The sequence below is a fragment of the Miniopterus natalensis genome, chromosome 1, assembly GCF_054644295.1.
Source record: "Miniopterus natalensis isolate mMinNat1 chromosome 1, mMinNat1.hap1, whole genome shotgun sequence".
In the NCBI taxonomy this organism is placed as follows: Eukaryota; Metazoa; Chordata; class Mammalia; order Chiroptera; family Miniopteridae; genus Miniopterus; species Miniopterus natalensis.
In genome coordinates, this window is record NC_142081.1 from 33989064 (window position 1) to 34014606 (window position 25543).

The window sequence follows — 25543 nt, forward strand, 5'->3', positions numbered from 1 at the left end:
AGAGAAAGGCATCAGCAGGTTTGGTTTTCCCAGACATCCTCCTCATCTTGCAGATGGCCACCTTCTCACTATGTCCTCACATGGCCTTTTTCTCTGAGTATCTCTTCTTTCTCCCATCTTTCTCTCTGTCTCTCTTATTATTAGGACACCAGTCATATTGGATTAGGGTTTCAACATATGCAACGTATAAACTTGCAGGGAGGAGGGCACAGTTCAGTCCATTAACAGCCTAACAACAAAACTAAGAGCTAATATTTGAGCTGCTAGGCAGGTACTGTGCTAAACATTTTTTGCAGGCCATCTCATTTAACATAAATCATTAAATTATATATCATTATAACCATTATGTTTATAAAAATGTTTACTATTCTTGATTAGAAATTCTGTAGGATTTTTTCCGTTATCTGCCCCTTAGAGCGATGTGTCTCTACTACTATCATGCTCCATTCCCAGTGCATTTTCATTCACCAGTTAAGTTTTATTGATCATCCATGAGCTTGGTACTGAGACACAAAGATGAATAATCAATATTCCTGCTCTCAGAGAGGAAAGGCATAGTTTTACACGTGTCTCCATGTACATTTTGAATTATCTTACATTAAAATATCAGTTATATTTATGGAGCCATTCTGCACTTTTAAGCTCTTATGAAAGCTGAGGCACTGAAAATTAAAATAGGGATTTTAAGAAAAAGGAAACTCCTGTGCATATCTGGTCCTCCTGAGGTGCCTCAACCCTAACAGTGCAGCGAGCAACATTCTTCCCTATGTGGCTTTCGCCTAAAGTCTCTGTGATGGGAGGAAAACCAGCCTAGGATTTGAAGGTGAGAAACGATCATAACATAAAAGTAGTACTTCTGGCTAGGTAAGGTGCCTCAAATTCCACTCATTCTGCTCAAGAGATTTAAAAAAAAAAAAAAATCCCTTAAAAAAAAGAAAAAGAGAAATCCTTTATTTTTCTCACTGTCCAACCCACTCACTTTTAACGCTGCCGACACGGAGACCTCCTTCAGGAGGCAAAGGCGTTTGCAAGTCCTGAAGGAAGTGTCCCCAGGTCTGCAGGCCGAGCCCAGCGGCGTCTCAGCTGCGCACGGAGCGCGGCGGCGGCGCCCAGCAGGCAGCCTCTCCAGGCCCCAGCCCCTGTCCTCTCGCTAGTGGCGGGGCCGGGGGGGGGGGGGGGGGGTGTGTGTGTGTGTGTGTGTGTGTGTGTGTGTGTGTGTGTGTGTGTCCTGCATCCCCTCCCTGGCTCATCACGCATTCACTGGCACCTTCTGCGGGAGCGTGGACTGGGCGGGGGCTGAGTCCGGCCCCACCCACACGGGGCCACCAGACCCCCGGCCCCGCCCCGCCGCGTGCGGTTGCGGGGCTCATAAATGGTTTGCTCGCCCCGCGCGCCTGGTCGAGCTCCGCCGTAGCTCGACCCTCCCGGGGCCTTCCCCGCATCCGCTCCCGGCCCCACCCGAGAGCGGGATCCCCGCGCATGGACGAGGAGGAGATGTACCTGGAGCTCTACCTGGACCAGTGCGCCGCCCAGGTGAGCCGGGGAGCTGCCACCCTGTCCCCCCGTCGGGGTCCGCGTCCCGCCCAGTTGCAAAGTCCTCTGCCTTCTTTACTCGTAAAACTCCTAGCGACGCGGAGAGATGGGCCTGATCACCTTCGTCTTTCAGTTGAAAAATAGAAGCTTGGAGAGGTGAAATTGTTTGCCTGAGGTTGCTAACCGGACCCGAACCTGGCCTAGTGTGAATCCAAAGTGTGAATTGGAGGCACCTGTGGCTTCCTTCAGTTCGTGATTCTTAAGTGTTGTTTTGTTTAATTTAAAGACTCTTTAGAGTCAAGTGTTGTGGAAAAGAGAGGAAAGAGCCTTCAAAAAAAAGAAAAGCAAGAAAGCAACTTATTGGGGTCTGGGGAGGGGGCATTTTAAAGACAAGGATAGGACTGAGGTAGAGACAGTGACCTCCCATAGCTTCTAACACAGCAAAGGCGAGCCCACGCAGGACAGGTTCTGGGAAAGATGAGTGAGTTATGGTTCTGTAAACACCATTTAAAAAAAAAGTTTCTTCAGCCGGGCCAGCATGGCTCAGTGGTTGAGCATCACCCTATGATCCAGGGTATCCAGTTCCTTTCCAGGCAGCGCACTTGCCCGGGTTGTGGGCTCGATCCCCAGCAGGGGGCGTGCAGGAGGCAGCCGATCAATGACTCTCATCATTGATGTTTCTCTCCCTCTCCCTTCCTCTTTCTGAAATCAATAAAGATATATATTTTTTAAAAAGTTTCTTCAGATGTAAGGTCAAGAATGCAGTGAATATGCTATCATAGATCCTCTGAGGTGTGTTCTTACAGATAAACTCAAGGTTCCATTGCCATAAAACATCCCCCTTAAAGATCTTGTTGCCATTGCCTTAAACGCCTTAGTTTTTAAATATATATATATATATATATAATTTTTAAAATTTATTTCTATTTTTTATTGAATTTATTAGGGTGACATTGGTTAATAACATTATATAGGTTTCAGGCATACAGTACTATAATACATCATCTGTATATTGTGTTGTGTGTTCACCACCCCAAGTCAAGTCTCCTTCCATCCCCATTTTAAATTCCTTGTTGAAGTTGTTTCCCTGGGTGAGAGCTTTGCCCCCTGCTAAAATACCACAGTGGGAAGAAGGGGGGGAGACACTGACTTTTTGCAGATATCGGTGCTTTAGTGTAAATTGGCTGATGAGATCCTTTCCAGCCAGGACAGGAGAGACAAAGGAATCAGGGCTATCGTCCCTACCTCACTTTTCTTAGGGCCAGTCTGTGGGATGGAGTGGGGTGGGTGAGATGCGGGCTAATTACACAATTCAAAATGAAATAAGGTCAAAAATTGTATTTCAAGAGAATGCATGCATTCTTCTAAGTGTTTTCTTTGATCAATTAGTCACCCCTGCCATCTGCTGGGCTTGTAGTACCGGAGCAATTCAATAGGATCTGGCTAGTCATCTTATCTTAGTTGAAGTAGTTTTGTCACCGAAAAGATACAGAGATGAAGAGGTGTTTGTGACTATTCAGTTGTCAGAAGTAAGATCTAAGGGATAAGGTTATCCTGTGAGCAGTGCTCAAAATCTAGAATCTCGGCCTGCAACTTGGGTGAAGCAGGTGGTAATATATGTACCAAGGTAATCAATTTTTTTCACTAAAACTCCATGAATTTTACACTTGCTGCTTCCCTCGGTTACACACCTCATTCCCTCAGTTGACAGTAATGTAAGTGGAGCAGCCTTCCCTGGGCTGGAAATACAATAACCTTTTTCTATTGCAAATTCACAATAATTAGAACATTTTCTCATCTCTCCTTTGACTAGAAGGAATAGCAGGAAGTCCTCAGTGGAGTCCTGACTAGCACTCAAGCTGTATCTTAAACTCCTTTCACTTATTGTTCTATTTAAAGTATGAATGTAAAACTCAAAAAAGCCAAACTTTAAATTAACTAAAGTTTATAATCAATTTAAGGAGTAGAGTAAATTTGTTCTCTGGAAGCTACATGTAATTTAGAGCATGGTTGCTCAATCACCTCTATTACAAAATTGGATTTAGGGCGGCAACTTAGGACAAGCATTTTATGGAAAAATGCTTTTTCTGGATGCTAAGATATACTGTTCGGTTTCTATTAAGTGTGCTGTAACACTATAATAGAACTTCAGTGGTACCTTGTGGAGAGAGACAGAGCATGAAGATCAGCTGTATTGGACTGCCCCTTATCCTGAGCACACTGCCTGCTGGCCGAGGTGGTGTCCCGTTGGTGTGACATGCTGTTCTTTTGCTGTGTTTTGTCTGTTTTGGAACGGCCTAGGATGACCTCGCCCCACCCGCGTTGCCCCTGCTCAGCCCAGTTGCACCGTATGACATCTACATATACAATTCATCCAATCCAGAGGCCGCGTTTAATTCACACCTTGAAAAAGTCAAAGAAACATCTGGTGGTTTCTCATCTGTGGATCTGAGCTTCCTACCAGATGAGCTTACCCAAGAAAACAGAGACCAGACTGTCATTAGAAGCAAGCATGAAACGGAAGAAGACTGTAAAACTCAAAGTCAGCCAGGTAGGCTGCTCTTAGCCAGCCAGCAGGACGTTGGCCTGGGCTTCAACAGCAGCAGTTCGTCAAGTTCCCACTCACACCTGCACCCTGCTGATGCTGACTCAGTCCAGCCACCTCCTGAGAAAACAGACTCCTTGCCTCTTGCGTCCATCACTCCCATGACGCCAATGACCCCTGTTTTGGAATGTTCTGAAATTGTTCCTCAACTACAGTAAGTTGCTTGTTGGGGTTTTTTAAATGGGTGATGCTTCTGGGTACATATTTTATATTCCTGAATGTGACGCAACTGATTTCAGGATAATAGTGTAAGGAAGAGAATTTCAGATTTTATTATTCTTTGTTTTATCAGTTCTTAATAGATTGTGGCTTTAGACAGTTCTGTTTTCTGTAAAATGAAGCACTAATTCAGGATTTCTTAGGAGGGGATTAAGAATATATATATTCTTGTCCAGTTGGTGTTGCTCAGTGGTTGAGCATCGACCTAGGATCCAGGAGATCGAGGTTCGATTTCCAGTCAGAGCACATGCCCGGGTGGCGGGCCCGATCTTCAGCAGGGGGCGTGCAGGAGGCAGCCGATCAATGACTCATCATTGATGCTTCTGTCTCTCCCTCTCCCTTCCTGTCTCTCAGAAATCAATAAAGACATTAAAAAAATATATATATATATATGTGTATATATATATATATACACATTCTTGAAAGATTGTATTTATACTAAGGCTCTGTAGTTGCTGAAAATTGTTGTTGGGGTTAGCTAAATGTAAAGAATATAAAGATGTAAACTTGAATTCATTTTGCAAATTGATTAGGAATTGTGCTCTCTATTTTGAGGCATAGTTTTGAAAAAGATTTAGAGCTTAATTTTAGTCAACTAGTCATAAAATTTTAGGAAAAGCTATTTTATTATAGTGCCTCTCTTTGGAATTTTTACATTTTACTAGGGACCATGTTACTATGTATTTCAAATTTAGAATAATTCTCCCTCTACCAAGTCACTAATATACAACCTATGAAATGAGGAAGTTAGTTTTAATTCTTTTTTACTTTTTATATCTAATATGATTTTCTAAGTTGACTTATTTCTTCAGGAATATAGTTTCCACTGCAAACCTTGCCTGCAAATTGGATCTGAAGAAAATAGCTTTGCATGCAAAAAATGCAGAATATAACCCAAAGGTAAAATGTCTCAGAATTCATTTCAACAATTAGCTTCCATTCAGATTTGTCTCTTTCATGTGATCAAGATATTGATGTATTCCTTTGTTTGTATTTCTTTAAAAGAACAAATTTGTGAGTGAAAAACTTTTGGCAACTTAAAAGGTTAATTGCCTCATTCTCTGTTTTGAAGTTCTAAAAAACGATCTCATTCTCTATGCTGGAGGAAACAGTAATTGAGCAATTCCCCAAAGTTAAGATCTTTCCCTTTTCATTCAGCAAGTTTTTTCAGTATGATTATTTTCAGCCTGAGTATGGGGGTGCTAGGTTTCTTAAAATTCTATCATATGTCTGGAAGTAATTTTCTCTAAATGTTGTCCCACCTAGCTGGCTCTTGCGTATTTTTCCGGTTACAGTTTCTCCTTTGAGAAAGCTAAATTGTTTAAAGTGTCAAGTTCAAGCTTCTACTTATTAATGTAAGATTCAAGGATCCCCCCACACACACCCCTCTCAAAGTTTAATAAAATCTATTTTTTTCTTGTGTCCTGCTAAGGACAGGCATCCCATTTTCAATGGTCTATTTACCTAGGAAATGGATTTGTTAATTCAGCCAGCATTTAATGATTTGAAAGGCTCTGTACTTAGGAGTATAAAGGCAAGTAAGACCTGGGGAAAAGTTCACTGTCTTGGGTGGTAGAGGATTTATGGAGTTGGATGAAAAAGACCACATTAGTAGGAACCCAGAGGACCTTGCCAGTGTCTGCCCTTTACAGACTCTGTGTGTTTGCTGTGGTGGTGTCCTGCTGACATCTGAATCCAAATGTTACCTGAATGTTAGCCGATTGCAATATCGCTCTCCTTTTTATATTTCACGCAGCTGGCTATGAGGACAGAAACACAACGAGATTCTTACAGTTGCCGCAATGACTGACCACTAAAATGACTGAGCAAGCAGCATTTTAAGCATATTTTATTCTCTACCATCCTCAGCTCTCCCCTCATTTTATTTTATTTTATTTTAAATATTTTTTATATTGGTTTCAGAGAGAGGAAAGGAGAGGGAGAGAGAGAGAAACATCAAGAGTCATTGATTGTCTGCCTCCTGCACGCCCCCGACTGGGGATCAAGCCCGAAACCCAGGCATGTGCCCTGACCCCTGACCCGGGATCAAACCGTGACCTCCTGGTTCATGGGTCGACACTCAACCACTGAGCCACGCTGGCCGGGCCCTCCCCTCATTTTATTTTAGGGTATAGGACCTGTCCAACTTGGGCTTGACAGCCGAAGAAATTGTCTTGGCACTTAAGCTACCATAAGAATGTAACAAAATGAATAGCGGGTGAGATCACTATCTTTTTAGTAAACACCAGGAAATCACTATTAGGACTTGATCAGCTCTGTGTAGTTCTGACTCCGGGTTCTTTTACTATCTGCCAACACTTCAAATCTGAAATTGCTGGCCCCACCTTGGTCCTGTGGAGTAGCCCGGGCCCCCAGAACTTGAAGTCTTGCCTAGTACCCAGGCCACTTTCTTTCCCAGTGTGATGGCGGGGTAGCGGAGAAGGGGGTGTCTGTGTAGGCCCAGTAGGGAGAGCAGGTCCTTAAGGGACATGGCGCTGTGGCAGGCCAGTGGTTCTCAGCCCTCCCCTGCAGCAGCGCCACTCGGAGGGCTTGCCCCTGCTGCTGGCCTGTGGGCCACACTTTGAAAACTACTATGACAGGCCAGAACCTGACAGATCAGCTTTTCGTCATTCATCTTCAGCATGCCTATCAATATACATATTCCGTTCTTTGTTTTGGCTGCTCTTTAGTGCATTCTAGAGTCTGGCAAGCCTGTAGCATTCCTTTAATTTTTTTCAAAGATTCTTTGAAAGAAAAAGAAAGTGTTTCAAAGCAAAAAGCAGAGTCAGAGGAGGAGTGGTTTCAAATCTCACCTTTCACATTGCCTGCGGAATGTTGGAAGTTAAATAACCGCTTAGTTTCCCTGTGCACTAAATGGGCATAACAGTGGACTTCCCCGAGTCCTGTTATGAGGATAAATGAGAGAAAACCGGGAAAGCTCTTAGAATAGGGCCTGAAACACATCAGGCACTCAAACTTTAGCTTCACTGTTGTTATTTTTGCCTGTTTTTTTCTAAGTACATTTTAGAATCGTGACTCTTTGGTTGCTTAATCTTAATGTAGGCAGAATTGACCCAGACATTGTTTAGTTTTCCCACCCAATCTCAGTTTATTCAAGACTGTTTTCAGGTCCAGCTCAGCTTTTCAACTAGAGTGGTGTTAACTCTAGCAGAGGCTAATTCTGCTTTTGGCTTCTGTGTGTAGAGGTTTGCTGCTGTCATAATGAGGATCCGAGAGCCCAGGACAACAGCCCTCATATTTAGCTCTGGGAAAATGGTCTGCACAGGAGCCAAAAGGTATGAAGAACACCCCCCGCGCCTACCAGACAAGGAATTCAGTATGCAAAACAACGGAGGATAGCATTAATGTTCTAAAACAGAGAAGCAAAATACTTGGCTAAAGAGTTAAGTTCGTGAAGTGCCAAATTTAGGGCTAAAAACATTCAGCCCCATAATGCTGACTTATATCCCACTTTACAGTCCCCTCTTAAACCGAGGGGGCTTCACTAGGCTGTTAAAACTTGTTTTTAAGGTGCATTAAAAAGAAAATAAGCTACCATGGTGATAAAGCCTGTTATACACCTGGGGATGTAGTTCTTGTGTATTTTCCACATTGCTGATAAATGGATAGGACTTTTTCAAGGAAGGGAATTAGACATTTCTTGACCATCAGCTTGAGCATTAGCTCAGGGGGCATCTCTTAAAAGGCTCATGGTCCGCAGACCTCATGCGGAGGCAGCCGTGTGCTGTGCTGAGTAGAACCTTTCACCCTGACACTGCAGTGGGGAGCTGCTGCTCCTCCCGAGTACTCAAGATGAGTAGCAAATTGTCTTCCTGAAAGGCTGTGCCAATTTCCCCTCATTCTAGAGATGTACTGAGTGTTCATTTTCTCCAGCGAACACTGGGTGTTAATATGTTTTATATTTGCCAAATTGATTGGCAAAGAGCTATGTTGTTTTAATGACATTTCCTTGGTTTACTAGTATGACTAATTTTTCATAAGGATATAAACTGCCTACTCCCCCCCCCAATATTCTTTGAAGATACTTAAGTATTTTCACCATTTTATACTGTGAATATTTTCCCCAGATTAATGTTAATGGTGTTTTATAACTTTTGGGTTTTATTTTTACACAATTTAATTTTTTGTGTGTATAGTTAGTCTATCCAATTTTTTCTTTACAATTTCAATGTTTGGATTCAAGCTTAGGAAGGCATTCCCCTTGTACAACATTATATAAATATTGACCTCCGTATATTTTTCTGGCCTTTTTCAGGTCCTGCTTTGTATTGAGGAAGGGAAAGTGATGTTTTGATTCCTCTAGAGCTTTCTCTAGATGATGGAAATGTTCTATATCTGTTCTGTCCAATGTGGTAGCCCCTAGTCACATGTGCCTATTGAGCACCTGAAATATAGTTAATACAATAAAGGAATTGAATTTTTAATTTAGTTTTAGTTAATTTAAATTTTAATAGCCATGTGTAGCCAGTACTACCATATTGGGCAGAGCAGGTCTAGAATTTTATTTCAATGTAAGATAATTTTTTTCAAGTGACAGTCAGTGCCCTGATACATTTATTGAAGAATCTATTCTTATTCCATCACCCTCACACACACACACCTGTTTTTACTAGTTAAGTTTTTTATATCTGTTTGAGCAAGTTTCTAGGCTTTTTCTTCTGTTGATCTGTGTACCCTTTGACCAAGAAATCTCCATTATTAAATCATTATTGGGCAACTCTGCAAAATATCTGCATATATTCATTTCAGCATTGTTTAAACCAGAGGAGAAACAAATCAAACATGCAGTAATAGAGGTTTGATTAGATCATAAAATAAAATTGTATTTAGCCATTAAAATACAGACATTTATATTGAGTTGGAAGGATAATCATATCGAGTTTAGTTTGGGGAGGGAAGAGCAGGCAACTAATTATAGGTTTATTATCCAACTTTCACTTTAAAATATGCTCATGTTACACACACTCATGAGTATCTTTCCCTATCTGAATTTATTTGGTTCCTAACATCTGACAGTGAAAGCTTGGATCGTGAGTTCAGATAATAGGAGCTATTGCTACCCAAGTCAACCTGGTTCTTGAGTTTTGGATAGAGGTGTCAACATTTGGTTAGTATGAGAGATATCAGAATATCTCCACAAATTTGTCAAACCTGTTCTCTTTAGTTGTAATAACCAGAGTTTGCATAGTGAGGGATGCCTGTGATTGCACAGGGAAAATGCAGAAGAGTCAAACTTATTAGTGGTTTCCACCACTGATGGCGACATTTCAAGGTTCTTAATGTATTTTCTAATGTTTGTACAATAACACGTATGTAGTCTCTGTTAGTTTTTTGAGTGGAAATTTCTATGTGATAGTCACAACTAATATCCCAAGAAACTACATGGCTATGCAGATTCTTGAAATTTGATCTTATAGGCCCATGGCAAATGTAATGGGTCAATTAGGTGAAATGGCGCTTTTCAAAACGGAAACATTTTGTTTCACTGCTAACTTGGGGACATGCCTTGCTAGGGACATTTCAGGAGTTAGAAGTGGGTGAGGAGAATCAACGTGAAGTGAGGCGAAGTAGGTGAAGTAATTAATACAATTCTGGATTAATACGATTCAGACCCTTGCAGTGTTGTGAAGGATCCAGATAGGAAAGAGAATCGCGCTCTTCCTTTGGTCCAGCAAACACGTTCCATCTGGCTTCTCTTTCAGGTGCTTCTGAGTTTCAGCTTAAAGATGGGGCTGACCCAGAAGAGAGGGTAGAGTTCACGTGATTCACCCACCAGGTGTTGCCCGTTTGGCAACCCCTGCCACTCGTTTTGTTTTGGCAGTAACCGTTGAAAAGTACTGAGTGAAAACTAAAGCCTCAGATCTCAGGACTTCACGTTCTCCAACATGGATTTAGGGTTAGAGTAGGACAAACAGAACAAAGCCACAACGTTGGATGAATTTCTCGCTTTCTCATATTGAGTATGAGTTGAATGACAATTGTGTGAGAAAGCCTGAGCAAAATTGGGCAGGTTTTGAGGTATTTTCATATTTTTCTTAAAATATAATTTGCTCCATAAAGACCCAAGTCCTGACATCATGGGTCATGTCTGTGCCATTCCGTTGACACGTATCTTCCTCATGTTGATGCATGTGCATGCATGTGTCCCTGTTTTTGTTGCTGCTGTTCCCACCTAAATGGCACCCACTTTTACAGCAGATGGACGCTTCTAAAATTTCAGTGAGCATCACAATCACTGGAGGGCCGTGCATGTCTGAGGTGGGATCTGGGACTCTGCATTTCTAACAAGTTCTCAGGTGGTGGTGGAGGTGGTGCTGCTACTGGTTGAGGACACATTTTGAGAACCATTGAGATAGTTAATTTTATCTAAAAATCACTGAAAACAAGTAAAAAAAATATCTTATTGTGATAGATGACAAATTAAGACAAAAGTCTGTCTATGGTTCAGTTCAACAACTGTACTTTGTACCTTACCTTTTACTGGGTGCCAGGGACAAGAGTAGAGGGCACAGGTCCTCATCCTGCACTTCTACGGGTTTATAGTATACACTGACAGACAAACATGGCTCAAATGGTAGATACGCAATCAGAGGAATGTGTGAATACAGCCCAGGTCATATGGAGGACGTGATGATTCGTCATCTTTAACCACATTTGCCCTCCCCAGTGAAGAGCAGTCTCGACTTGCAGCAAGAAAGTATGCTCGTGTGGTGCAGAAGCTTGGGTTCCCTGCCAGATTCCTCGATTTTAAAATTCAGAACATGGTTGGAAGCTGCGATGTGAGGTTCCCCATCAGGCTGGAAGGTTTGGTGCTAACCCATCAGCAATTCAGTAGGTATGATTGTTCTATAACTTAACTTTGCATTTACCAGCATATTAAAGTTGGATTATGGGCTGCTTTTACAATGTATTTTTTAGAGGAAGTATAATTTTTTTTTTTTTTTAGTAAAGGCACAATACATGGAAGGGTTAAGTTGCTATGCCTAAGTCCTCATTGGTTACCATAAATGCCCAATCTTTTGAAATAATGGTTCTTAAATTAAATTGAGTAGTAAGCACCTGGACAGCTTATTAAAACACATTCCTGGCTGGGGTGCAGCACCAGAGATTTTTTGAAGTTCTGACAAGCTCACGGGTGATGCCAGAGCTGCCCGACAGTGGCCCACCCGGGGAGGCCCGTGGACGCACGGATTTCTAAGACAGTGCACCTGGGTGGGGGGCGACAGCAATAGGGGGAAGAGGAGGGCTGTGCGATGGGGCAGGCAGGTCGGAAGGGGCTGGTAGCTGGTCAGGGGAGAAGGGGTTGAAGAGAAGGTGAGAAAAGAATGGTCACAGCATATTCTGTGACAGTAATCCCATCTAGTCTTTGTCCTGTTGGGTCAATTGAAGAGGGGTGTGTGTGTGTGTGTGTCCCAGCAGAGTTTCTTCTTTAGTGTGCTCCGATCCCTAGGGTAGTAGCTCCAGCCTACCTGGCCCCTTTAAAGGTAACTTTCCATCTCAACAGCAAATGCTGCTGCTCCCGCTCCTCCTCCCCCTCTTCCCCTCTGCCCCCCCTTTCACTACGTTGGTGCTTCTCCCATCCACCTCGGCGATGGAGGTTCACTGATCAACACCGAGTCTCCCTGCCCCTTGGGATACACTCTTGGGCCTGGTACTTGAACTGGCCTAGAATCGCAGGTGCTCTTGATCTAGCTTGAACTGAAGTCCTTTCACTCCAACGCTTTTCCTTCTCTTTGCCTTTGGGCCATCATTCTGCTTAATAGAGCTTGGGGGTCATAGCTGCACTTTCTCTAACATTTGTTAGCTTTCTTTTGAGACGTGATCTGAAAAGAAGTTTAAAGTTACCTTGTTTTCCCCTAACATTTAAAAATGTTTAGTTCATTCTGAGATTTCGGTTTTATAATATTCTTCAGGCAACGTTTCTTTCCCCCTTGATTGTATTTTCTGTTTTCCTCTCACCGATTTTTTTCAACATATGCTTATTGAGTGTCCATGTCTCACTGAGCTCATCGGGAAGGGCCCTCCCCCCACCATGCAAGACATTGCCTCTTTAGGTATCTTTTCTTTCTTCACTCTTGTGATAATTTGTAGACTCATAGTAAAACCTTCCTGTTTAAGAGTTTCTCAACACATGAGCCATCTTATCTCCCAGATTCTCAACCATGGGCCTCCAGTCTGTCTTTCTCTGAACCAACTTTTCTGAATATATAAAGATCTCTGCCTGAATTCTAATTAGATGTAGCATTCCCCTTTCTGGCCAGTTAGGGCTCTAAGATGATGCAGGCGAATCCTCCTAAGTTTCATTTCATCTCTTTTTCACCAACATTGCAGCTCAGATTTGAATCTAGAGTAGGAGTGGCCCTTGCCACTAGTTCTGCCTTCTGAAAGATAAAAGTGCCAGCAGGGCAAGAAGAGAATTCATCAGATGCACTGCTTTTAGCCACTCGGAATGGGACTTCCACTGTTCCATCTTCCTTCTGAGCCAGTTTTATGATCTCATCCCTTTTTTTATTTTAATTTGGCGAGGAAGCCTGCTTTGTATTCCCACAGCTATCTCCTCCTTGCCTCTCCCAAATGTTCTCCACCCGGCTCCATCCTTAGGTTATGGATTACAACTCAGTGTGTTATTTGTGACATTGGGGCACTCTTTTTCCAGCAGGTTTTATCCTTAAAATGATCTTTAATTGCATGTAGCCCTGTGGGGAACCATGGCACATATCAGTTCAGATTATCAGATCAAGTGTGCCTTACGTTAAAACCTCAGGTTCATTTGATTTCCCAGGTTCTACAAATTTGCATTTATCAGCATTTGATAATACTGATATCTTCCTTGCTACTGGAACCTTCTCCATCGATCTTCCTATGCTATAATTGTTTTCCCTGAGCACTTCTCTCCCTTCTCTTAGATTTTAAAGTCAAAGGTATCCCAGTAATATTTCTTAAATGAGTGAAACCTAGGCGGCTCCTATAAAGCAGATGCTACAGTGACAATGACAATCAACGCAGCCATGGTCTCTTGCCTCGTGGAGTTCACTGTCTGAAGGGGAAGACACACCAACCAAAGACAATAATGAAATATGGTAACTATAAAGGATGGCTCCTCCCCTTGGAGCGCCTGGGTACCATCAAACGGGGTAACGTAATTGGGGAGGTGTGGTGGTCAAGGAAGACTTCTGAAGGGAGGTGACATTTACCTGAGACTTGAACAATAAGTCAAATCTGGGGTGGCCAAGAGGGGTCGCTGTTGTTCTCAGCCCTCATCTCCATCTCTAACCAAAACCTCTCTTTCCTTTTTCTACCTCAACCTTCTCTTGACACTGAGGCAGAGCATAAAGTAAGTCTTTAATCCGAAGATTATGGTGCCGGCCCCTTAAAAACTATGGCTCTGAAAGGCAAATGCAGTTCACCATCATTTAGATGCTTTTGTTTTTTCTTTCCCCTCTTGGAGTCCTAAGATTCAGCTGGAAAATCAAATGGAAACATTCCTTCTGTGCCCCAGCCTCCCTTTCTGGTTCCCATGGGCTTTCCAAGGCTCCAGCTGGTGTCACTGTCTTGCGGGTGGGGAAGTGGCCAGTGGGCAGAGGCTGGCCAGGCTGTCTGCAGCAGGGCAGAGTGACGTGGGACCGCCACGGGACCCTCCCTACACCTCAGAAGGGCGCCCTGTGACGTCTCCTTCTGGTCCAGTCGGAGGGTTCACGTCTGTTGTTGGATGGGTGTTTGCAGAACTGAATGGAGCTTTTCACGTCGTCTGGACTCTCCTTAAGTGCAGTCATCCATGTGCATCCTAATGTTCCATTTCTCGGAGGTCTCTTTTGCTTATATCTGTTCTCCGTTAGCCATTGTTTTGAGAATAGTTTTCTTTTATCAGCTTCCCCTTTCTGACTTCTCTTTTGTAAGCTTCCCAGGCTTCTCCAGTTCTCTCCTCCTCTATGCTGGAGTGTGGAGACCCAGTTCTTAGCCCTTTGCTCCACGGAGCAGCTGGTTTACTATTTAGTGGTAAGTTTCAATGAGTTACTGTGTGTAGGAACAAATCCTGCATTTTTAAAACTTGGGATAGTTTAATTTTCTTTCTTTATACAGTATTCATCCAAAGACAAATTACAGTGGTTTAGAAAACTTTTTAGGTTCTAGCTGCTAAAAATGTTAACTTTATCAGTTTGTAAGTGCATAAAAAATATGCTCATTATTGGGGGAACTTGGAAAATTTAGAAAATGTGTTTATGTATTTTTGTTGACAGACTTTTTTCTGAAAGATGATGAACATTTAACCAATAAGATCTTAATACTTTAAATCTGATGCCTTAAGTTACCTTCATTTCTAATAGCTTAGGATGACATGTACTTGAAAAAAATATCGTGGCCCAAAATGAATTCTGTTCTCAACTGGCCAAGAAATGACCTAGCATACCCAAGACTACTTATTAAGATGGCCAAAAGGTTTTTGGCAAAACAATTTTTAAAAACTGCTTTAATATTTAGCTTTAATATATACAGGGTCTCAAATATTATGGGAAAGTAGTTGAATAGTGCTATTTTTAACTTTTTCCTTTTTTATCTTAACAGTTATGAACCTGAACTGTTTCCTGGCCTCATTTATAGAATGGTAAAGCCACGGATTGTGCTGCTTATCTTCGTATCTGGAAAAGTTGTGTTGACAGGTAAGTTCTAAAGTTATTTTCTGACTTTCTAAAATTCAGTAGCTCTGTGTGTGCTTTGTTTTTCCTTTTAAATAGCTTTGTTCACCATTATAAAGTAATTCTTATTATAGAACACCTGGGGCAAAGAAAAGTAGGAAGGAATATAACTTCACCCATCAGTCCCAGTGCCCAAAACAATGTAACCTTTTCATGTTTTTCTGTCATTTTGACATATATATTCATCTTTACATCCTGCCTTTTTATTAACCATTGTTAACACATGTACCTTAAACTCCTTGTTACAAACTCTTTATGAAGGCTTTTAATGGCTGCACAATGTTCTCCCAAAGGGGTCAGCAAACCTTTTTCTGAAAAGGGCCAAATACTAAACATTTTAGGCTTTGCTGGCCGTCGGGTCTCTGTCGCCATAACTGAACTCTACAGTTGTTGTGCCAAGGTAGCTATGGGCATTACATGAAGGAAAGGGCTCTGAAATGTGACTTTAACATAATTCATACAATTTACATGTGTCATGTAATATTCTTCTTTCTAAAAAAATATAAAACTTATTCTTAGCTCCCAGGCTGTACCAAAACGGGCAACAGGCTAGATTTAGCCAGCAGGCTTCTTTCCTGACCTCTGTTCCAACATGTTATTTTAAATGTTCCTTCTTTGTTTGCTGCCTATAAATGGCACAAACATTTGGCTATTTTTATGTGTAAGGAAGTATTTTATTGTGGATGCTCAGAAATGGAATTTTTGTCTAAGGATATGGCCATTTTTAAGGTTCTTGGAACAAATTACCAAATTGTTTTTGAAGGGATCATACAATACAGTTCTCCTATATCATATGTTCCTACCAGCAGTGTATAGAAGCATGTTTTAAAAACCCTCAGCAGCATGAAAAAACAAAACAGCATAAAAGAAAGCTTTCTTTTTACAAGTGGAAATTATCTCACTGCTTTAACCTCACTGGTAATCAGAAATAGAAATTGATCACTTTTACTATATCCAATAAAGATAACTTTGTCTTTTGTAAATAGTGGGTACATAACTTATTCCTTTTGTCTACTTTTATTAGTTTCCCCCCCTAAGGATTTGTATGAGTTTACCGTAATGTTAAAAATAATTACTCTTTGTTATATTTGTGACTTTTTTCCAGCTGACTTATATTTACATAAAGAAGGGTTTTTTAAATTCTTAAAGTAAGTAGTTGAGACTCCTTTTTCTATACATTCTACTGAAGTTTGCTATTTTTGTCTGACTTTTTACACATTTTACTCTTCTCTACCAAAATGAATGCCAAGTTTGTATGGCATGAGCGAAAATGATCTCCACATTCCATCCCTAAACAGCTAGTCAGCCATCTGAACGCTACGCAGTCTTCCCTCATTAATTTGTGATGACTCCTTTGACCTTTATTTTTATACATGGGTCTGTTCTCTAGTTCTGCCTTTGCTCCAGAATTATGCTATGATAATCCTGTTGTGTTTATACTCCTGTGCTGTAAATGTGCTTTAATTCTAATGGTCTCTATATCTGATAGAGCCAGTTTTCTCTCATTGCTTCTCTTTTTATATTTCTTTCCTCCTCTTCAATATGCTTCCAAATAAACTTTAGAATTTTATAAAGTCTAACTCTATCTTTTAAAAAAAAGTGAGATTTTTACACTACTTAATTAATTTGAGAAAAATTGATAAAGCTATCTCTCAGCATCTAGCAACACGGAATGTCTGTTCCTAAGTCGTCTTTTATAATTCCCAGTACAGTTTCGTAGTGTGCTTTTCTCTAAGAAATAACGACTGTGTCTTCAAAGTGGGGAAAGCCTGTTTGGAATTCAAGAACTTTTTGAATACAGCAAAGTTACAATTCCTCAGATGCCACCAATACAGAATCTAAAATAATTAAGATCTCCTAGTGACTGACAAAGTTTACCTCTGTATGTCCTAAAGGAAGCCTGCCAAGTAAATTGAATAGAATTGGAGGTCAGTGTATACCCTATTTAAGGAAATAAACTTTTCAAGACCTTTGGAAGAATACTTTCATATATATGCTATGTGCCATTAGAAATCAGTCTTATTAAAAGAGCAAATTGCCGAGTATAGGCTGCTTCTATTGTAGGTAAACAAACAAAAGTTTCTTTAAATATTCTTAATTCAGACCAGCTTTCCCACTTGCCCCAAATTAAAAGGAAGAAAAATTTTTATGTACACATTTGCTAGAAGTTACAAATCACAAAAGCAAAGGGTTGCCAACATGCAATACTGACAACCATGCAACGCACTTGCCTTAAAATTTGTTAACGCATTCAGCACATAGACTAGGCAAAGCTAAATTTCTTCATTCTTGCAAAACATAGGTCACTTTGTGGCCAGGGGAATGAGATGTATTAATTAAAGTCCACGTTTCTGCTTATATTGTGAAATAAAAGCCAGTCAATGTCTTACAGTATAGCTAGGATCTGCTGGAATAATATACAATGAACGGCAAATATGTCAATTTTGACTTCTAAGATAAGACATAATAATAGTTAACATAGGTTGGGCACTCAGGTGTGAGGCGCTGTGCTAAGGGCTTTTATGTGGGTTCTAGTTAAGTCTGTGAGGTTGTACAATGGAGAAGTTAAGTAACCTTAACAATGTCAAACAGCTGTATGTGCTACAGCCCAGGTGGGAATTGAGCAGCCTGCCTGCAGAGCCCATCGTCTTCATGTCCTCGCCCTGTCCCCCAGCTCTTCAGATGTCCATGGAGACACCTGTGTGGTCTTTTGTGCACCTTTCTAATCCTCCTTGTCAGCTGGAGAAATGATAAATACTCTCGTGGTGGGAGAGGCGGCAGGCGTGGTGGCCAAGAGGCTGGGCTGTGCAGGCCAACTGTCCGGTTTGAATCCAGGCTTTACCATTTATTTATTGGCTCTGTGACCTTGGGTGAGTTTAAGCTCTCCACCTTGATTTCCACATACGCAGAGTGCAGGTGGCCACAGAAGCTGCCCGCTCAGTGTTGTGACAAAACAAAAACAGTGCCTGGCATAGGTAAGCATAGTATGAACATTAGCTATTCTTTCCTCAGTGAAAGCCCACTCCCCTTGCTTTTTTTCCCTAGCATTGAGAAAGACTGGAGTTTTGCTGTGATGCCTTGCCCTGATGATAGGAATATGAAATCTAAAGAGGCTTTAGCTAAATGCTTCGCGTTTACTTATTTCCCTCCAGCGTAGAGAGCTAAGAAGTCGGGTTGTTGTTACCCAGGGTCCGTCTCAATCAGCTAGATGTCAGTGGTTCTTGGAAAAGAGCAGGTCAGAGAGCAGAGTAAAAATGGCAAGACTGGTTCGATTAGTTACTCAGCCAGCGAGAACAGACTATTCCTGTCAATCATTATTGGTAATGTCCCACTAATATACTGTAAAATGCATACCTTTAGAGGTTTAATACTGTTTTTCACACACACACACACACACACACACACACACACACGATATCACTTGGGAAAATAAGATATGTATTTATAGTTTAGTGTAAGACTAGAATTAGAAAATCCAAGTAATATTGGAAATTGATATTTGGGCTGCCTAAGAGGTAGGGAAAGCTTACAAACTCTTATTGACAGATGATAGATCTTTAATAAACTTTAAGTGCCTACCAGTACACATTTCAGCTGCTGAGGATATAAAAGAGTATAACACACTCCCCATCTGGCAGGAATCAAGCCCTGTGAAGGAGACATAGAAACAAATGATGGTGCATGTGTCCTTTGACCAGCCATCCTAACTCCCCTAACCCTGAAGTACATTCTTCTAGAGCAATAAAATGGCTTAGATTTTTTTTTTAATGGCTTAGCTTTTGTAAAACGTTAAGGTTCAAAAAGGACTTCTTCCAAACCTTCCCTCACTTAACTCTTGATAACAACCCCTTGAGAAAGGCTACTGTCCTTATTTTATAGGTAAGGAAACAGAAACTCAGAAGGTAAACAATTTGCCTGTGATTTCAGAGCTAGTTAGTGGTAGAACTGCCTTTTGAGCTCATGTCATTTGCTCTCAAAGCCAGTTTTTTTTCTCCAGTGCACCAGCCACAGAATTTCCACCTCAGTCCCCAAGCTTAGGAATGGTGTTTACCCCAAAGTGGTGGTCATTAGAACTGAAGGAAAGGTCTGGTAAGTTTTGCTTAAAAGGCAATGGTCATCTAATCAGAGTCTGGCGCTACAAACTGGGATGTTTGATTATTGATTAGTTATTGAAAGGAGTATGGGGCCAATTTAGGGTCCCTTAAAAGTTGTTTTTTTTTTTGCTGTTTATATATTTTTTAATTATAGTTGACAAACAGTATTGTATTAGTTTCAGGTATACAACATAGTCATTAGACATTGGTATGTTATGAAGCGATCAGCATAAGAAGTCTAGTACCCATCTGGTACCGTACATAGTTATTACAATAATATTGACTCTCTTCCCTATGCTGTACTTTACATCCTCATGATTGTTTTCATAACTCGCAATTTGCACTTCTTAATCCCTTTCACCTTTTTCACTCATCCCCCGACACCCTCCCATCTGGCAACCATTAGTTTCTGTATCTGTGAGTTTGTTTCTGTTGTTTGCTTATTTTGTGTTTTAGATTCCACATATAAGTGAAACCATATGGTATTTGTCTTCCTCTGTCTGACTTAATTTCATTTAGCATAATACTCCCAGGTCCATCCATGATGTCTCAAATGGCAAGATTTCGTTCTTTTTTATGGCTGAGTAGTAATATTTTATTGTATATATGTACCTCATCAGTGGACACCTGGGTTGCTTCCATAGCTTGGCAATTGCAAATAATGCTGCAATGAACATAAGGGTGCATATATCTTTTTGAATCAGTGTTTTAGATTTGTTCAGATAAATACCCAGAAGTGGACTTGCTGGGTTACATGGTAGTTCTATTTTTAATTTTTTGAGGAACCTCCATGCTGTTTTCCACAGTGGCTTTATCAATTTACAATTCCACCAACAGTATACTAGGGTTCCCTCTTCTCCACATCCTCGACAACACTTATTTGTTGATTTATTGATAATAGCCATTCTGGCAGGTGTGAGGTAATATCTCATTGTAGTTTTTATTTGCATTTCCCTTTTGACTAGTGATGTTGAGCATCTTTTCATGTGTCTGTTGGGCACCTGTATGTCCTCTTTGTAGAATATCTATATTTTCTGCCCATTTTTAAATAGGATTGTTGGCTTTTTTGATATTGAGCTGTATGAGTTCTTTATATATTTTGGATATTTACCCCTTCTTGGATATGTTATTTACAAATATCTCTCCCATTCCATGGGTTGCCTTCTTGTTTGTTTTTTGATGTCTGTTCTTATTTATTTGTTACTCTTAGAAAATCTCATTTTTGACTGGGTTCAGAGGTAGAAGCCCTCAGAGAGGAAGCCTACGCCTCTTGGCAGTCTGTTCCTGGCATTTTTGTTTGGGCTCCTTCACTCTCTTAGCCAAAAGTTTAACATATTCCATGGTCTCTTCCTTATTTTTTTTCAAGCCCTATTTCTTCAGAGCAATAGGTTGGCGTTTGTGTTGCAGGTCATGTGGAGTAACAAGATGCTGAATCTCTGGTGCTTTGGTCTTATGTTTCTTACCTTCTTTGTTTAGGGGCTTTCTCACAACATATTGGTGGGCGCCATCTTCTGTAGAGAGATTGAAAAGTTTGTGGGTTCTGCTAGCTCTTTTGGGCCCCAGGTGGCAAGGCATAGCAGTATCAGTGAGAATAGGAATATCTTTCTCCCTTTTTTACAATGACCAAGTTGAGAACACAGATTGGCATCCACAATGCAACTCTGAACAGATTTGTGCTTTGTCCAGTCCTCCTTGGGCTATAACAGGGATGCCCCTTACTTGGCAGCAGGTGGACACGGCCATGTGTCAAGACACCATGCCTGCATCATAGGGAAACCTCTGTCATTCCCACTGCCAATTCGAGCCATATAACCCCTCCATTCTTCACCCAGAGCGTCAGCAGCAACTTCTGTGACCATACACTTCTCGTAAAAGATACAGAGTTTGCATTCATTGTCCACTTCAATGAGTTTCTGGCAGCCAGTGACTGGGAGAGAGATGTCCAGCTGCTTCCTGAAGCAGCCGACTGCCTTTGAGGCACCATGAAAAATAGGGTTGCCTTTTTTATTGTTGTTGGTTTCCTTTGTGGAGCCAAAGTTCTATGGTTTCAGGTCTTATATTTTAAGTGTTTAATTCATTTTGAGTTTATTCTTGTGTATGGTGTAAGAAAGTGGTCTGTCTTCATTTTTTTGCATGTGTCTGTCTAGTTTTCCCAACACCATTTACTGAAGAGACTGTCTTGACCCCAATGTATATTCTTGCCTCCTTTGTCATAGATTAATTGACCCATATGGGTGAGTTTACTTATGGGCTCTCTATTCTGTTCCATTGATCTATGTGCCTGTTTTTATGCCAATACCATGCTGTTTTGATTACTAAAGCCTTGTAGTATAGTTTGATATCAAGTAGCGTGATACCTCCAACATTGCTCTTCTTTCTCAAGATTGCTGTGACTTCTTGGGGTCTTTTGTGGTTCCATAGAAATTTTAGGATTATTTGTTCTCGTTCTGTGAAAAGTGCCATTGATATTTTGATAGGGATTGCATTGAAACTGTAGATTGCTTTGGGTTCCCTTACAATTTTGATGCCAGTAATTTCACTGAGGAAACATTCCACTAAATTGACCAAATCTGCTCATTTTAACATCCAGTTACAAATCCTGGCAATGTTTATTTGATGACTTTGGTGCAAAAGAAGGACCACTGGATACATGAGATCTTCTCTCATGGCTGGTATTCATTATTCAAGGGAACTTCACCTTCTTGGGCCCCAGTATTCCCACACATGCAGTGAAGAAATTGTCCTAAACAATCTCCCTAAAGCCCTTTGTTCTAAAGGTTTCCTATAATATAAAACAACGCTCACTCTCAGTGCCTGGTCCCTCTTGGGTGATAGGTGTTTTCTGCTCCCCAGGGGATACCAGAATGTTACAGTCTTTGGGCTTGAATGCAGTGCTCTTAGGTATGATTTTTTCTTTCAAGTGTTATGATAAAACTGAAGTGTATAATTATCCAAAATTCTGGACCTAGACACTGTTCCTCAATGAAGTGTAAAAAGAACCTTACTTTGGTATTTTTGGGGGTGGGGAGTGGAAGTGGGTCTGCTAACTATACCTCATTGTCTCCTAACAAGAAGGCTGTTCCATTCAAATGTATTTAGAAGCCAGAAAAGTCCATCAAACCAGAGGCAGGGAGGGTTTTATTTTGTTATTTTAATATATTGGTGTTTTATTTTTATTTTATTTATTTTATATTTTATTTTATTATTTTATTTTATTTTATTATTTTTTTTATTTTTATTTTTTTTATTTTTATTGTTTTACTCACTTTTCCCCCGCCCAGTTTCTTAGGGTTCTAAAACTTTTTAAAAAATTTATCTTTATTGTTGAAAGCATTACAGATATCCCTTTCTTCCCTCATTGATCCCCTCTACCCTTGCATCCACCCCACCCCCAGGCCTTCCCCATACAAATGTTTGTGTCCATAGGTTATGCATATAAGCATATAAGTTCTTTGCTCAATCTCTCCCCACCCACTTTACCACCCCTGCCTTCCCTCTGAGATCCCTCAGTCTGTTCCATGCTTCTATGTCTCTGGGCCTATTTTGTTTATCAGTTTATTTCATTTATTCCACATATGAGTGAGATCATGTGGTATTTATCTTTCTCTAACTGGCTTATTTCACTTAGCATAATACTCTCTAGTTTTTTAATATATTGTTTTTTAATATATTGGTGTTTTATTTCTTCCCCAACTCATTCTTTGGTTTCTACACAACCATTCTCTTTAGAAACTAAAATTTTAGTGCTGTAACAAAAATCTGCTGAGGTTTACGGGGTTTCTCCTACCCCAAAGGTACAGAGTTTCTGTTATCTGTGTCAATAACTCCCTCTCCTCCCTACCCCTCATCTTTGAGGGTGGAGACTCACAGATAGTAAACTCCTTGGCAGTGAATACATAACTTTTCCCCCTTACCTCTCAAAAATAATTTAAGCTCATAAAGACTTCATCTGTGATTCTTTAAAAACATTTAAAAATTGTTATTGAAGTAGAATTCACATAAAGTGAACAATTCAGTGGCATTTAGTACATTCACAATGTTGTACAACCACCACCTCTGTCTAGTTACAAAACATTTCCATTACTCCAAAATAAAATCCTGTATCATTAAGCAGTTTCCTCCCATTCTCCCTTCCACTAGCCCCTGGTAGCCAATGTGTATTCTGTTTCTGGATTTATCTATTCTGGTTACTTCATATAAACAGAATCATACAATATGTGACCTTTTGTGTCTGGCTTCTTTCAGTTAGTTTTTGAGGCTCATCGGCATTGTAGCCTTTATCAGTATTTAATTCCTATTTATGGCTGAATAATATTCCATTGTATATATACCACAGTTTGTACATCCATTCATCTGTTGATATACACTCAGGTTGTTTCCCTTCTTGGCTGTTTTGAATAGTGCTGCAATCAACGAGAGTCTACATGTGTGTTATCTGAGTACCTGTTTTCAGTTTGGTCAGGGGGATATATACCCAGGATTGGAATTGCCAGGTCATGTGGTAATTCTTATTTTAACTTTTTTGAGGAACCGCCAAACTGTTTCTATAGCGGCTGAACCATTTTACATTCCCATCAGCAATGTACGAGGGTTCCTATTTCTACAAATCCTTACCAACATTTGCCATTTTCCTTTTTCCCCCCATTTTTAAAATTATAGCCCATCTTTGGTTCTGAACCCTGATTTCTACCTGCTTCTCAAATCCGGTGATCCTCTTTTGGGTAATTCCCTGAGATAAGTCCTGTAATTAAACCAGATAGCCACTTCTCAGAGGTTATTTCTGCTCTTACTGAGCCTTCCTCCTCCCTAACTTTGTAGCTCCCAAGGAAGCCTTTATCAACGTAAGCTATTTTCCATTCCTCTTCATGCTAAATTTTTATATTTCTTTCATTAATCTCCTTGCCTCCTTCCCACAATAATTTCCTGATTAGCTGACAGCTCCATATACACGAGTAATGCCAGGGCATAATCCTTAGTTCAGTGTGCCTGCATAGCTTTGAAGTTAGTGGTGGTTGGTGGTGGTGAGAGATGAGTAGGGACTGAATGACTATCTCTCAAGGGCAGGCACCATGTCTAATTCATGGTTTTATCCCTTTAACTGTTAGAGCAGTTTGTTATCATTAAAGATCTCTGGAAATTTAAGATTCTTAGGGGTGACAGTGGTACAATTTTTTCCTCTAATAATCCCTTCCCATACACTGACATTTAAAACTTTAGCTCCAGTTTATCTCACTCTGTTAGTCAACAACATTAGGGAATCACAATGTTAACTAGGGATAAATGAATCAAAGGAAATCCCTTTTGCTGGTAGCTAGATGCCTACAGGTGCTGATGAAGGTCATGTCCTGGGGTTATATTCAAGGCACACTTAGAAATAACATTCCTTATTTCATACTGAGCTTTATGTGGCTAACGATGATGTGATATGCCCACAGTAGAAGTACTAGAAAACTCTGCTCTAGGGTGTATCTTTGTGGATGTAATCACCAAATTCTGTTTTTATCAGCAATAAATGTCACTTCTCAGGTACACCTAAAGAGATGTCATCATATTAAAAGTTATTGGAGATGACAATTAAATTTTAGTCTTAAGAAAATTTTGAAATTGTTGTTGAAGATTATATAAAATTGAATTTCTTTACAGGTGCCAAAGAACGTTCTGAGATCTATGAAGCATTTGAAAACATCTATCCCATTCTAAAGGGTTTTAAAAAAGCCTGAGTATATCATTCAACATCTCACAGTATATTGGTTTGAGTGCGTGCCCAGCACAGAAACAGCTGGATTTTTCTACCTTTAGTTGTAGATGTTCCATACACATTTTGACTTTACTTATTAAAAGGTGATTCTATATGAGTAACCATGCCTAAGAAATGAAAACTTCTTATTCAAAACGACTCTTGTGTGTTATTTTAAAAACTGAACAAGTAAACTTATTTCAGAATGTGAGAGATTTAGGGCCTCGCTAAAATGATTTTGTAGCATCATTAAAATTTGATGCTCTGCTCTTGTTAAAGATGTAGTGCATAATGTGTCCTCTGGAAATGCATGATGATATATAGAAATTTCAAATAACTGCATAAAATCTAGCAGGATAGAAATCAGTGTGTATTTTTTTGCCTTTTAAAATATTGAGTAGATGATCTTAGCTATTAGGTACATGCACTGTGAAGGATCCTGTCAGAATACAAATGAAACATGAAAGTCTGAAACCTTAAGAAAAATCACATTTTTTGTTGTTGTTTGAAATTATCAGAGAAATGTACTTCTCTCACTTAAAAATAAATCTTCAACTTTCAAGAACCATTCAGGTTTAGTGTAAGCTCTGTTTTGAAACAGTATGGGGAATTTTTGTTTTTTGTGTGCCTTTGTAATCCC

General features: G+C 40.3%; 1 protein-coding gene and 1 pseudogene across 1 annotated transcript; one reads left to right on the forward strand and one right to left on the reverse strand.

Annotated features, from left to right (window-relative positions):
• Positions 1–1479: 1479 nt before the first annotated feature.
• Positions 1480–24886, forward strand: TBPL2 (TATA-box binding protein like 2). Its single transcript, XM_016198261.2, has 7 exons — positions 1480–1533; positions 3835–4292; positions 5170–5257; positions 7562–7653; positions 11046–11213; positions 14942–15036; positions 24810–24886. Exons 1-7 carry the CDS (start codon positions 1480–1482, stop codon positions 24884–24886), a joined length of 1032 nt encoding a protein of 343 aa, XP_016053747.2.
• LOC107525933 (small ribosomal subunit protein eS6 pseudogene) lies at positions 20383–21532 on the reverse strand (annotated as a pseudogene).
• Positions 24887–25543: the final 657 nt, after the last annotated feature.